Source organism: Chironomus tepperi, unplaced genomic scaffold (assembly GCF_022539635.2).
Source record: "Chironomus tepperi strain 1889 unplaced genomic scaffold, CSIRO-AGI_Ctep_v1 contig_472, whole genome shotgun sequence".
NCBI classification, from domain to species: Eukaryota; Metazoa; Arthropoda; class Insecta; order Diptera; family Chironomidae; genus Chironomus; species Chironomus tepperi.
The window spans coordinates 369,270-384,958 of record NW_027226594.1 but is presented as its reverse complement, the minus strand read 5'-3'; the positions used below and the strand labels follow the sequence as shown (position 1 = coordinate 384,958).

At 31.2% G+C, this 15,689-nt stretch overlaps 3 protein-coding genes across 3 annotated transcripts; all 3 read left to right on the top strand.

Moving 5' to 3' along the window:
• Positions 1-227: 227 nt before the first annotated feature.
• ND-39 (NADH:ubiquinone oxidoreductase subunit 39) lies at positions 228-1,897 on the top strand. The gene is made up of 3 exons (XM_070651948.1): positions 228-365; positions 501-727; positions 793-1,897. Exons 1-3 carry the CDS (start codon positions 335-337, stop codon positions 1,744-1,746), a joined length of 1,212 nt encoding a protein of 403 aa, XP_070508049.1. The 5' UTR covers positions 228-334; the 3' UTR covers positions 1,747-1,897.
• Positions 1,898-3,399: 1,502 nt separating this feature from the next.
• LOC139099531 (uncharacterized) lies at positions 3,400-5,161 on the top strand. The gene is made up of 2 exons (XM_070652016.1): positions 3,400-3,559; positions 3,635-5,161. The coding sequence occupies exons 1-2, from the start codon at positions 3,553-3,555 to the stop codon at positions 5,152-5,154; spliced, it is 1,527 nt and encodes a 508-aa protein (XP_070508117.1). The 5' UTR covers positions 3,400-3,552; the 3' UTR covers positions 5,155-5,161.
• Positions 5,162-7,694: 2,533 nt separating this feature from the next.
• On the top strand, positions 7,695-12,002 carry LOC139099484 (homeobox protein vnd-like). The gene is made up of 3 exons (XM_070651956.1): positions 7,695-7,971; positions 10,580-10,965; positions 11,024-12,002. Exons 1-3 carry the CDS (start codon positions 7,856-7,858, stop codon positions 11,815-11,817), a joined length of 1,296 nt encoding a protein of 431 aa, XP_070508057.1. The 5' UTR covers positions 7,695-7,855; the 3' UTR covers positions 11,818-12,002.
• The last annotated feature ends 3,687 nt before the right edge of the window (positions 12,003-15,689 follow it).

Genomic DNA, 15,689 nt, shown 5'->3' with positions numbered 1-15,689 from the left:
AAAATGTGAGATTTTCAAACAAGAGAGATCGAAGTCGACTGGATATTGAATTTGGATTTTTCTTATCAGTAAAATTGTTTATCTTATGTTGTCATGGCTTACTCAGTCAATTATCAGTCATTATTCATGCTAAGTAGTCGATTATGCATGACTAATAAGCAGCAATATGTTAAATTAACATATTTTAAGTCAATAATCCAACGTCAATGATAATTTCGTTTTTTCTTGGAAATTCATGCTAACCTTCCCCTATCAGACATTCCCCTCGTAAACTTTTTGTTGTTTTTCACAAAATAAATTTTTTCGATCGAAATAAGTGAGTTGGGAGCTGCAAATGGCTTCTTTAGTGCTGTTTAATGGAGCCAGTAAGTGATTAAACTAGTCATTAATATGCTATTATTAAAGATTATCAACAATTTAAAGCATTAATTAAAAATATTTGTTATGCAATTTTTCATAAAAAAATTAATTTTTTACATTTTCATGAATAATTCATGCAGAAACTCATACCGGCGTTTTGGGAATCGTTTGTTTGAATGCGAGCAAGGCAAGCTACTCAACAGATGTACCATCATGGTATCGTCCATTGAAATCAACAAATCCAGCGACTTTTAAAAGAGGTCCAGGTGGAAGATCCAGTTTTAATGGTGTTGTTGCTACTGTATTTGGATGTAGTGGCTTTTTGGGACGTTATGTAGTCAACAAATTAGGAAAGATCGGAAGTCAAGTGAGTATTGATGGAATTTGACATATCCTGGATGATAAGGCTAACAATTTTGTGTCAATTTGCAGGTAATTTGCCCATATCGTGCTGATTCAGCTGAAGTGCAACACTTGAAAGTTATGGGTGATTTAGGACAAATTCTTTTCCATCCTTACTACCTCCGTGACGAGGAGTCAATCCGCAAAGCCATGAAATATTCAAACGTCGTTATTAATTTAGTTGGACGAGATTGGGAAACGAAAAATTTCTCATTTAATGATGTTCATGTTGATGGTGCTCGTCGTCTTGCAAGAATTGCACGCGAATCTGGTGTAGAAAAATTCATTCATTTATCAGCATTGAATGCATCAGAACATCCAACACCATGTTATTACAAAGATGGAAGTAAATTCTTACAAAGTAAATTCCACGGCGAGAATGCAGTACGCGAGGAATTCCCCAATGCAACAATCATCAGACCATCTGACATGTATGGACAAGAAGATCGCTTCCTCACATATTATGCACACTTTTGGCGTAGATTCATTCGTTTAGTTCCTTTATGGCAAAATGGCAACAAGACAGTTAAGCAACCAGTTTTCGTTGGAGATGTTGCTCAGGGTATTGTAAATGCTATCAAAGATCCTGATGCAGTTGGACAAATTATTCAAGCTGTTGGACCAAGACGATATTTGCTTAGAGAACTTGTCGACTGGTTCTTCCGTGTTATGCGTAAAGATGAAAGCTGGGGATATATCCGTTATGATGCACGTTTCGACCCAACATTCAAACTTAAAGTTGCACTCACAGAAGCTATTCAATTGTCTCATCCAATTGGAAACTTACATAAGGAACGTGTTGAGCGTGAATATGTTACAGATGTTGTTGAGAAGAGCGTTCCAACATTAGAGGATTTAGGTGTTCAATTGACATTTATGGAAGATCAAGTTCCATGGGAACTTAGACCATTCAGAGCTGGACTTTATTATGACTCAGCTATTGGAGAGTTCCAAAAACCAGCACCTCCACAAGTCCTTGCATAAATAATTATTATTGTGTAATATTCTATATAGCAAAAACAAAACAAAAAAAATGGATATAAAATTTTTATTTGATGTCTCAAAAAATTGATATACATGCCGAATAAAAATGTCAATAAAGAAAACATGAGGAGAAAGTAAGTAACAAATTTAATTAGATTGTGCCAAGATTATTTTAGATTATTTTGAGCGTCGTTGTGTCGGCATCCTGGTCGGCAAATTCAAAATATGCAGGAATCAAATGAGTTGTCGGCAATTAATCAAGTTAGCTAGAAATGTCCCAAAACTTAAAAGTTACGTACCAACTCACTTCGATGGCCGTACAGATCAACTGTGGTCCATAGCCTCCCTCAGATGACGCCTAAAGCTGGTTCTGTCGTCGGCTTCCGCCTGCCAATTGCCGATACCAAATGCAATACTTACTTATTCCTTGGCTGGGGCGCATGGGGACCCATTGCCGCGTTTAAAGAATGTCTGTAGATAGCTCTATCTTTCGATAACTTCTGCCAATTAGGGATATTGAGAACTGCAATACTGTCTCAATCGATAGCTTCCTTCGCAAAATCATATAAGCAAGCTATTTTCCAGAAATCATCGTTGCTTCATTTTCTATCCACTATCACATGTATTCAATTTGAATCGCAAAACTAGAATAATCCTTGATTCAAAATAAAATGACTTAATTTTCTTCGCACTCAGCATGATTAAGTAACAACAGCGTCAAGCTTTCTAGGTCTACGATTAGTAATGCCGATTTGTCAACAAGTGTATTTCAATAACAAATGTGTATTTAGGAAAAGAAGTAGGAAGAGATTAATCACTGCAGTTTCTAGTTCATTGTACTCAGCCGTAGTAAGGAGATCGGTAGAATTGAGAAATGCTTCAAAGTTTGAATTGAAGACAATTACTCGTAAAGTCCTCAATGTTGAGTTTGAAGCATTGTTGCAAAACAGGCACTTGTGACAGGCAAAAACCGTACAAATTCTTGATAATTTGTATGGTTTTTCTTACAATTGCATGCAAATTATCAAAAATTTGTACGGTTTTTATCTGCCACAGGTGCCTGTTTTGCAACAATGCTTCAAACTCAACATGCAGTATTTTAAGATCATTTGCCTTCTAGGCAATTGCCAACCGGCTTTTAGTCACAGATACCAAAATACCCACAAAAAAGCTTCAAATTCGAATTGTGGAACTTGCATACAAATAGACCCTGCCAACAGTGACTGTACCTTGGTGATTACAACATCCTACATTCCATATTATCCAAATAAACAGGTAACCCCGAGTAACTAGAGAAAGGTGAAGGTTGAATGTTCTTGGCATGTTCTTGACATGCGCTCTTCATACACGCATTCAGTTACGATTTGTTGTTCCACACGTGTAGATCAAGAAAATATTTTGATTTTTTTAGAGCTTTTAAAACAATTTTTAAATTCGATCCTGAATATTTCATTGATTAATTTACATGAATGAAAAGCAAAGTACTGACCGAAATGTGAATGCACTGCAATGAGAAAAACAACAAAAAGAGTCGAGTTAGTCAGAAATTTAAGAAGGCAAATAAGTGAGAATAAAACAAAATATAAGTTTCAGTGCCAAAAAATTAAGTCAGATGTGAATATAAACAAAAATAAATACTAGTATTGATTTTTTTTAGGTGATTTCGTGACGCTTGAAGCGTATTATATGCAGTTTTGCTGAAATAGATAGAAAATAAATAATTTTAGTTTAATCGTTGATGTTGAATCGATAGGATTGAAGTGCAATAGCTTATTAATTATAAAGAATTATTCAAAGTGAAGCAAAATGCTTAGTAAGTGCATACATTTCCGACATTAATTTCAATTATCATCATCTCGACTTTTCTTATTGTACTTTCGTCCTACAGCTGATGATGGGACAATTTCAAGGTCAATGCCGTTTTCATACATTGAAAATCTCCCGGACGAATGTTTAATCGAAATTTTTACTTATTTAACAAGCAATGAGCTTAAAAGTGTGACTTTTACGTGCCGTACATTCGCAAATGTTGTCAATTCGTCATCGAGATTGATGAAAAGCTTTTTTATGGTTGTGACAAGGAAGAGAAAATGGGATTTTGGAACTATTTCAGTGCTACAAAGAAAGCATCAAGCTTTAGTGCTCTTTGACTATTCAACTTTAGAGGAATCTTTGGATGATGCTCTAATTGATGGACTTGAAAATATTGGTGCCAATATTAAGACATTAGAATTTAATGATTGCAGCTTAAATGCTAGTGACTTTGTTAACATCCTCGAAATGACAAATAATTTGAAACATTTAAAAGTTGTTAATTCTAAAATTCTAGGAAGTGTCAATAAATTCCTGGATCTTAAACATTTAGATGGTTTAAAAATTATAAAATCGGAAGTATCCTATGAAATATTCAGTAATGTACAAAGTTTACAGAACATAGAAATTGAAACTAACGAAACAAATAACGTTGATCTGACTCATTTTGCTAAAATTTTATTTAGTCAATTAAAACTTAAACATTTGACTCTAGTAAATTTAAGACTATCCAATTTATTCGACATCAAAATGAACTGTTTATTTCAATTAGAATCATTAAAACTCAGGCAATGCCATTTTCGTCATAAAGAAAATTTCGAGATATTTTTAGAAAATCAGATGTCTTTGACAGATATAGAATTATCACTAAGCAATATGAAGTTGGCGCTTGATAGAGTACGATACTACGATAGCATTATCGCATGCCTCATGAGGAAATACTCGCTTACATCATTGACACTAAATATAGAAGAATATAAATTCGCGAGTTTTAATTTTATGGAAGGATGTCAAGCTAGAGAACTTAGTTTAAGATCTAAGGATACAAATTTCTCATCGTCGCCATTTTTAAAATATTTTCCACTGTTGGAATCATTAGAAGTTGACATTAAGGAGCTTAATGATGAGAATCTTGAATTCATAAATAATTCGACTAGATTAGATACTTTAAAAATCATAAATATTTCAAGCGATTGCTTTGGAAATATCAAAAATAAAAATATTCAATCACTCTACATTCACGAGACATTAATCGATCAATGTGACTGGAAAAAATTTATTGAGAATAACCCCCAAATAATAAAACTTGTGATACGATTTTCATTTTTAATGGATTTTAATCTAAATTTACTTGAGTATATAACACAAAAATTGAATCTCATGCATATAGAATTAATTGATAGATATGTAGGTTTTGATAATGATATTTACATAATGATTTGTGAGAATTGTAAAGGATTGAAATATATTAAATTATGGAATATTAATATAGAAAAGGATTTTGATGAGCTTGATAAGGACTTTTTGAGAAGAAAAAATATAAAATTTCATTTGTTTAATGATGAATCCCTGAATAAACCAATGATTCCATTTTAGATCAATTAAATAATATTTGAATTTAATTTGAATAGCCAATAATATTGCAGAAATTGTGAGTTTCAGCACAATTGCGTAGGTTCAATGCAAGATGATGTTTGCTAATTGATGGAGTATCCATGTCAGTCCGATATTGTCGATGTAATCCGATTTTGTAACTTTGTGTTGAATACCGGATTAGCCTAATTAGTTTACCTTTGCAGTAAGATGATCAACTGCAATATTAGGGCAATAAAGCTGTAGCAGCAGATAATGTTCATACTGATCAGAAGCACACGTTTGTCTCATTGTCCTAGAATGGACCTCACAAAGGATAAGGCGCCCTGGTGTTCCAAAAGCAACATAATTGAGAATGATGTTAAGAGAATATCCACTAGATGCGAAAACGGATAGTTGGTACAAACTTTGTGATCACTGATATGACCAACAATAGAGTCAGATGGAAGGGTTAATACACTAATTCTCAATATCGGGGTAAGGTTCCTCTAAGTAAGTAATAAAGCTGTAAAACTGTTAAGTTGAATAGCAATTACCAAATGTCGTTTTACTAAACTATAAAAAAAATCTTTATTTGAATTCTTATATCTCAGCAGAATTCGTATATCTCTCGCAATTAGAAATTGGCAGAAGTTATCTAAAGACAAATCCAGCTTCTGATGAACTCTAAATGCGGCAATGGGCCCTCGTGCGCCTTCGCCTAGGAAGTAAGTAAGTATATCTCAGCAGCCTACAAAATACCAAAAAAAAAAAACAGATATTAACAAAGAGTCATTAAATCATATAATACTGAACAAACTCATCAAACACCAGGGTATTAAGAAGGATTTCCACTGATTTTTAGGTAAGTCACTGCATTTTCTGATAAAGACTTACACAGTATTACCAACTCAATATTTCATAATCTCTACTAGTTTGTAATTATTATCTTCTTGTTTTACACAGTATATACTGTCCTGGAAGATCATTCATTCCAGAAAAATGATAAAGCTTAATAATAAATGTCACCAAAAAACATCGATTACGTTGTCAAAAAAAAAAAAATTGAACAAAAATCGAACAGCCAATTAATTATGATCCCTATCGGTAATATTTCAACAAGCAATAAAACGTCAAGTACTTGCTTTTGTCAGATAACAACAATATGTATTAATATTATTGTTATTAGTTTAAGCTACCACGATAGGTTTTCGAGGTGAGTGCATAAACTTGTTTGGAATTTTTTTTTTATTTTATTTCACTTTTTCTTCCCCTTTTTGAATGAGCCCAATACAAATCAAAAATCAATTTGTCTCTATTGAAATTGAAGTGCTATGGCAATTGTTCCAAAAGTGCCTCTTAAGCATGGCTCTTGCTACTTAAGCGGTCACTTGAGGTAGGATTGACAGTTGATAGGTAATTAAAAGCTTTCATTTTTTTTTATTATTTTGGGTTGTTGAGAATAATTTATGTGAATTTGTTTTTCAAGTTGAGACTCAATCTCACTGGTATCTCATAGTTAAGTACTGAGTCATTGAACTAATCTGTTAGTCGTACTAGGTTGAATAACTGCTTTAATTTTTTTTAATTTATCTGTCGATTGACTGTCTCAGATAATTGTTTTATTGCTATTTATCACGTTTTTGTACAATTTTGTGAAATAAAGCTTGAGGATTACTATTAATAGGGAAGGTGCTATAACGTTCATTTGAGATTTGAATAATATTTATTGTACATAGTTGAAGACCCTTTTCATACAAAAGTTTAGATTGTTTTCAAACTCCAAAGAATAAACATAATTATGAAGCTAATTTAGCATCAAGTTACTGGATTTAGTTACTTTAGTACTCTAAGAGACAGAAGCTATACTCAAATATACTGATTAAGTCATTTAAATCTAGAGCTGCAGTATAGTATTTCGCTGTAAGTGATTGGACTGTTTTATTGGATGCGTTTGACCTTTACACTATCCACTCTTAGGAGTAATGGGGAGTTAGGGTTTACGCAATAACGAACTATCTATTGATTAAGTCTCAATTTCATTCTTTGTGCAATTAGTGAACGATTTCCTCGATCACGATTAAAGACAATCTTGTTAAAACGTTCGATTATTGCCTCCAGCGAATCCACATAAAACTGAATTACATCAAACGCCCATCATAAAAGAGACAACTGATTAGTTATCATTGCTAACTCTATAAATTCCTTCAGAAATCTATTTGATTAAGCTCAATTTCTATTGCAATAAAAAAATAACACTATTTCCATTACAATTTATTATTGTTGGATTTATGTCGATTATTGTATATATTATTTATTTCTTTAGTGCGCTATCAATTGGGTATTATACATGTTTTATGAGGTAGTCAGTCGCTGATAACATAGCAATTGATAATACGTGAAAAGATATCAGTCAGGTTGCTTTTTATAATTGCCTATCATTATCAAAATATATACAAATACAATATTATACACCTTCGAGTGGTTTAAAAAAAATGCTAGATAAGAAGTTAGATGCTTGTGACTTCAATTCGCAGTTCCTTTCAATACGATATTTTATTCGCTAAGAGTATTTTGAAGTGGATAGGCTGTTAATTGAGAACTTCTCGCCTCTTCTGTTAATATATTAAAATCCTCCCAGGAGCTTAAATTTTTAAGTGCATCTATAAAAAAAAATACAAAAAAATAATTGAAAAGTATTTTTTTTGATGAGTGGATCAATATCATGTGCAGTCAACAAGTGGATAATTTAAGTACTCAAGTAGATTTTGTGAATGTTGACGCTGAATATGAGCCATCATTTCAACTCATACCGCCGTTTGGTGAATACGACTACAAAGAGTTAGTATTTATTTTTTTTTAAATAATTGCAAAAGGAAGCATACCTTTTTTTGTGTGTGCATATCATGATAACGAAAGACTGCATATTGCATGCATTTGCAAAAGAGAATCAGACATGACTTTCCTATTAGCAGTTATTTGCAGTTTGATAATGATCAGAGGAAAAAAACTGCACAATTGGTTGTGCAAGTTGAGTAAATAGCTAATTTCCAATAAATATTTAAATGCTGATAAGGAAAAATTGGAATTTTTTTTTATATATCACAACTTGTTGAAAGACATTTTATGCTAAATTAATGTCGAATTTAATATAAAAAATATTATTAAACCTCTCGACATGCAGAGGAAGTTAAACAAAATTAGAATCATAAAAAGAACATCAACAACTCACCGCATAAATATACTTAATACATTTTTAAGAAGTAGCAATATAAAGAATTAAAAAAAATTGAGTTAAAAAGCTAAATGATCGTATAACATGAACATAAATCAGATGTGAAAATTCCCAGCAGTGAAAAATAAAAAGGCATTCAGACAATAAAAACAGTAAGATACTTTAAGTAATTATTAATTGGCTAAATGAGTGGTTTCAATCTACAAATATCAAATTAGAATAAAAAAAATGTGTTCATTGGTACCAGCTTGCACCAGTATCAAAAAAATTCAGCATATACTTAAATATAAAGGAAGAGAATTGTGACCGAAATATTATTTGATGGATCACCTTTTGATGAATCAAACTGTGTGACAAAATAACATGCAATAAATGTTTATATTTGATTGAAACATCAAGAATTTCTCAGTAAATTTCATTAAAATTGGATTTACTGTCATAATTTGACGATTTGTGAAGGTTGATTTGAAGGGGGTGGAAGATTTGGAAAATGTTTACAGGCGTTCTGATTTAAGAACCCGAGCTACACAAAGGCTCAGGCACAGAACTTTGAAGGCTTTTTTAGACCGCTTTTACTATTACCGAATGAAATCGCATAAATTTAGCATCAATATTGACTCGCAAGGTTGTTTATTAATAACGAAGGTTTAGCGGTGTCTTAAAAGCTTTGTGCCGGAGCCTTCTTCATTTATATCAATCAGGGAAATGACTTGAACCTTAATAATTTTTCCGTCCGGGATTAAAACGTGAATCTAGTTGATGTCGTCATTAGTCTATAATGATACTGTTATCACCGCGATATTGCCCTCAATTTCGGATTATCGACAGTTCACAGTGCAACACCTGCGAAGTTAAGTTCTTAAAACTCTGATTGAGATAGAGACGGATTACCAAATCCCATAAATATAGGATTCGTGATCGAGTTCTGGGCGAACTGTAAAGAACCCTGAGTAAAGATTTCCGACAAATTGACGAAATCGAAACAATCCGAGGAATAGCTCAATCTCGATCGTGTTTCTAAAAGCTTTATTCTTTTGTAATTTGACAGTAAGTTTTGAAATTTGATAGAGCAACATCTTGACGGCTAACCCAGCAATACTAACATCGCAAAATTGCAAAACTAATCAAAAATTTAAAAATCAAAATAGATTCACCACCCCTTTTAAAACCTCACAAAAACCATAAACAGTTGCCTTTTTGATGCCTGCTTTTTATTACATTTTCATGTGCTTCTACAATAAATTGGAACATAATTGAGTTGTTCCTCTCCATACAGCACTTGAAGAGTTTCCCACGAATAGTTTTTTTTATCCGTACACAACACAAATTACTCTACATTGCTTTCATGCCTTAAAGTACCTTTCCTAACAACTACATATAAATATGCCTTTTAAAAAAATACTTAAACTAATTTATGAATTTTTTGCATGCAAATTTTTTGTTTTTGCTTGTTATTTGTTAATCTTTATGCAATTTTCACATGCATTTGTGAGTTTGATGATGTTATAAAATAGAAGGAGGCCACGCCTACATGTTACGATGATATTTGCACAATGTTTTGATCGAATGTTTTGCTAATTGTTGAATGTTTTGAGTTGTTGACAAGTTGTAAGACTTGATTTGAAGATTTGACAATCTTTTAAGGATTTATAATTTGAATGTTTTTATGAATTAACTTTAAATTGAATGCAAAATCAATTAAAATATTTAAAAACTTATTATTTTGTAATTTTGAATTCAAAATTTCAAATTTAATTCAAAAAATAAACAAATTAAATTTAAATTCTCAAAATTCCTAAATAAAATCCTTCAAAATATTCAAAACTTATTGAAATCAAATCAATAAACCACAAAACTCAAGAAAAGATATAAAAAACATTCAAAACATCAACAACGCACTTCAATATCGAAACGAGCTCTGATTGGCTAATAACTTTTTCTTTTAAAAAAGCTTCAAAAAACAAACAAAAAAAAGTTCTTTTATGAGCATTTATGATTTAGTTTTGTTTGAGTAGTTAAGGATAATGGATTCAAAAAAGGCTTCAAAAGGAATTGAGGAAAATTTCTTAATGAATTTTCCATTTTTTCCGATGCCTTGGAATTCAAGTTTTCTTTTATCACAGCTGCTTTATAAACACTTAAGACGTCCAAAGTAGTCGCAGAAATTTCTACAATTAATTCATAATTCTTAAAATTTCCCTTTACTTCCAACAGAATAATCGACAAGAACCCACAACGGTCGTCTGGATTTCATATCAGTGACATTCTACAACTCAACAATCAAGAAGCAAATCCGGAAGTACCAAAACCGCGATCATCACTAGATTATTCAATCTATAACTATAATGACTATCCGTCACGACAGCATTATTATTCCTCATATCCACATCACCAAATACTTCCGTCAGCAATTTCGTCTTTTGAAAGTGATCTTCCATTTTATAATACAACATTTAATTCAGCACCTGCATCATTTAATGGAAATATTTATTTTACGTCTGATACGACAAACAGTCCTTATCCAAGCAATCAAATGCAAATGATATCGCCTAATTTACCGAATAGATTTATAGTGAATGATTCAAATAACAACAATTACGGTAAGCTTCATTTGGTGCTTTATATAAAGAATTTACTAAAAGATTCTCATAATTTTAGGTCCATACTACGATCAACCGTATCATCATCATCACCATCATCACTTAAACTCTCACCATCATCAAAATTCGATGCCACAGACAAGTCCAGACTCGACAAGTCCACTTATGAATTCAGATTCTAATTATCTTACGCTACCAATCACAAAAGGTCACACATTTAGTTCAAATAGTTCGCCGGAAGTTAGTGCAAAAGAGACAAAATTTACGACATTAAGTTCTGTGTCGCCAATCACACCAGCCACAATTCAATCAGCTAAAAGTGAAAGTTTTACAAATCCATCTGAAATCGACACTGCTGAAAAGGAAAATAATGATCATTTGAGTATGGATGAGAGTGTCGGAAGTATGGATGAGCTTCAAGATGACACAAATCATTCAAATGGTCAAAATGAGGTACAAAATCACAATGAAAAGAAACGGAAGCGACGAGTTTTGTTCACAAAGTCACAAACATTTGAACTTGAAAGACGATTTCGACAACAACGATATTTATCAGCAGCTGAACGTGAGCATCTTGCACAGCTCATTGGATTATCACCAACTCAGGTGAAAATTTGGTTCCAAAATCATCGTTATAAGACGAAACGTGCAACTCACGATAAATCACCAACTGCAAATCACTTTCAGCCACAAAGACTTCCATCGCCTAGTTCCTTAAAAAGAATTCATGTACCTGTATTGATTGCTGATGGTAAACCTGTATCAAGTGGACAGTTAATAAGTGAAAATCAAAGCTTTAATGGTCAATCAAATCCTAATAATGTAAATACACAAAAGTGGTGGCAGGTGTAGGCCTAGATTATTTATTTTTATTAGATATACACCAAAGAACAAAAATATATATTTGAATTGATTTATAAAAACAAAGTATTTCGTAATAACGTGGATAGTTAATTAACAAATGTTTAAGCCATCTTTAAATTATAAATTTTAAAAATTATTAAAATCGGTAATAAATCAAAAAATATTAGATGTACATACAACAGAAATTATTAAATGATCAAATTTTGTATGTTTAAGAACTAAGGTGCGCGAAATTCGTTTAGTGTCACTTGAACTTTTTCAATTTTTTCTCATACGAAGGCTTATAGTGAAGCAACTATTTTATGTATTTGAATTTAGTTTCAATAAGGTTTAAAATTAACTAAAAGTAACCAGTTAACTGTTCTGCTTATATGAATTACTTAATATTTTTAAGCGATTACAACAACAAATTGAGAAATTCGTTTAGTGTCACTGTAGGAAATTTAAGATTCCAAACTTTATACCACATTAATTGAGCTTATTCTTTTGTAATATTGTTGAAGGAACAAAAATGAGTAAATATGGAAACTTTTACAATTTTCCACTGGGTTTTTCCTAATATTTTTCCTACTTTAAATTCTTCATGTTTAGAATATTTTCAAAATGAGATTTTACTGTTATTTTGCACCAAATCATTAATTATTTGATTGATTTACATTCATTATTATCATTATTTTTAAAATAATACTAAAAACCTGGGATAAAAATAGAATTTAAGGCAAAAATTTGAGAAAAATGTTTATGTGGTGAAAAATTTTCACCACTTTTTAAAATTAGTCAGCATTTTTTGATGAAACTATAGACAACATAATAAATTCGAACAGCATAACTTATTAACCACATAATGCTTAATAAAATGCAAAAAACTGCATGGTTCTATGATTAGTGCAAAGATGCAAAATTTGGCAGAAAAGTTGAGTCGAGGTGAAAATTTTTTATAGTGGAAAACAGACTTACTTATTTACTGAAACCATGCTCCGAATTAGAGTCTAGATTATTAATAAAGGCTTTTTATGTGACTTTATTGCTTGAAAGTAGTAGAAGTACTAGTAAAATAGTACTAAAACTCGTTTTTTTAATATTTGATTTTTACTATAAAAAATTTTCACCTCGACTCAACTTTTCTGCCAAAATTTGCATCTTTGCACTAATCATAGAACCATGCAGTTTTTTGCATTTTATTAAGCATTATGTGGTTAATAAGTTATGCTGTTCGAATTTATTATGTTGTCTATAGTTTCATCAAAAAATGCTGACTAATTTTAAAAAGTGGTGAAAATTTTTCACCACATAAACATTTTTCTCAAATTTTTGCCTTAAATTCTATTTTTATCCCAGGTTTTTAGTATTATTTTAAAAATAATGATAATAATGAATGTAAATCAATCAAATAATTAATGATTTGGTGCAAAATAACAGTAAAATCTCATTTTGAAAATATTCTAAACATGAAGAATTTAAAGTAGGAAAAATATTAGGAAAAACCCAGTGGAAAATTGTAAAAGTTTCCATATTTACTCATTTTTGTTCCTTCAACAATATTACAAAAGAATAAGCTCAATTAATGTGGTATAAAGTTTGGAATCTTAAATTTCCTACAGTGACACTAAACGAATTTCTCAATTTGTTGTTGTAATCGCTTAAAAAAATTAAGTAATTCATATAAGCAGAACAGTTAACTGGTTACTTTTAGTTAATTTTAAACCTTATTGAAACTAAATTCAAATACATAAAATAGTTGCTTCACTATAAGCCTTCGTATGAGAAAAAATTGAAAAAGTTCAAGTGACACTAAACGAACTTCGCGCACCTTACAAGTACCATATGATGTGGGAGTAAGACTGGATTTCACTGTAGTGGAGTCTGAGAAAAGTGAAATCTGGGATATCGGACCATATGAAGGCAAATCTGTCAGTGCAATAGTAACGCCTTTGTGGTTAAGTGTTAAGGCAATAGATTGGATGTCTGAATTACTCTTTTGCGAGTGTTTCAGTTTGAATCCCATCAGGGAACGTCATTGTGTATTAGGGCTTAGTAGTCAGAATAAAAAGATCCCCTGACCTCCATTTAATATTTGACATTCGCGTGCAGTGGCTGCATGTTATTAGAATTTTGCGAATACTTAATCCTTTTGCATGCAAGGAATTCTAATTATTATTATTGCCAGCTGAATTCTTTCCGCTATTTATATGTTGATTATTATTATGTGTTGTGTCAAAGTTAATAGGATGACCAAGTTGATTTAACATCATCCCAGCATTTGAAGTACCTAAAATAAACTTTTTTGTCATTTAATCCTTTTTTAAGTTTATGAAAAATTTAAACCTGATAATGATGCTGCTGCTGTTATAGCAACTGTTGACTTATACTTGCAACATTTGGTCCATACGAAGTATATACTTTGTTGCGATTATGTGTTACATGCTGTTTTACTTTGATGATCTAATCCATAGCGGACAAAAGTACGTTATTACTAGTTGATGACAAGTTAATGTCCAGTATTGTCGTCACTAGAGAGGCAGATGTAGGTAGGTATATGTGAAAAGTACAGTATCGTCCATACAAAAATACAGCAGATGAACATCCTACGCTAAAAATGCATCTGAAAAATTCAAATCAATTATAGAAAACGACACGTTAAGCTTTTGTTTCTCTAAATCATATATATTGTCATCCATTCTCATGTTCATGATTTTTTATTCATTTATTTTTTATAATTAACTTGTAGTTTTTTTTTGTGACTAAACTCTAACAATTTTTTTTTTTCATATTTTTTTTTAATGACTTGAATTAGTTTTTTGTGTTATAAACTTAAAATTAAGCAAAGTGAAAAAAATCTGTTTTAAACTTTTTCTGATTTAATTTTTAAGAGTTTTCCATTTGAAAAAGCTGGAAAATGAGAAAAGTATTGTGTTTTTCACCTCAATTTGGAGGTGGAAGAAAAAGTTTAAAAATGAAAACTTTTTCACTGCACAGTAAGATGCTGATTCTTTTTATAATTTAATTTATTCAATGCAAATGTTGAGGTATAATGAAGTTTTTCTTTAAAAAACAAGAGCTTAATGGGAGCTTAAAATGTAGTTTTGGTGAGTGTTTGTGATTTGCCAGAGTTTGAAGTTGACTCGGATTTTGAATAGACTCAAGTCGACTCAAGTCGACTTCCCGATGCCAAAAACGAGACTGAGACTTCTCTGTGTAGACTTCCTTGAACCTTCGGTATAAGTCTCGAGAATTTGTCGAGATCGAGACTTCAGGAATACTTAGACTCAAGTCGACTCAATTCCATTTAGAATTTTGGTCAACTTTGGTTGAAAATCCAGTAAAAAACTTGCAGATTGAAGTTAAATTTAAGCAAGTTTTCAACGATTTCCAAGATCCGACTCTACCATGATCCTTCATTATACCTCAAATTTACAGCAGCATAACACTCAGGGAGGTCAAGCTATTCTTTCAAATTAATCGCATTTTTTCGAATTTAAAAAAATCAAAAATTCCATTTTGTTTTAGTTTTTATTTAAAAAAAAGTTAATGTCGGAATTTAACTCACGTGTGAATGTATTAAATTTGTCAAGAAATGTAAAAAATGATTGAATTTTAAAAATTTAAGTTTTTGAATTTATTCTCAACTTCCACGCGTAACAAGGAAGCTCTACTTCTCATATATAATCTTATATTTCTTTTTAGCAATTTAATTTTATTTTAAGCTTTTTTTTAATTAAACATTTTTAAACATTTCTAAACTTCTGCACGTACACAATTTGAAGTTTAATTTAATGTCAGTATAAAGTACATTTTTAAGCTGATTTTCTTATAAATTTCTGCTAGCTTCTGTTAAATAGTTTTTGATATTTTGAAAAAAA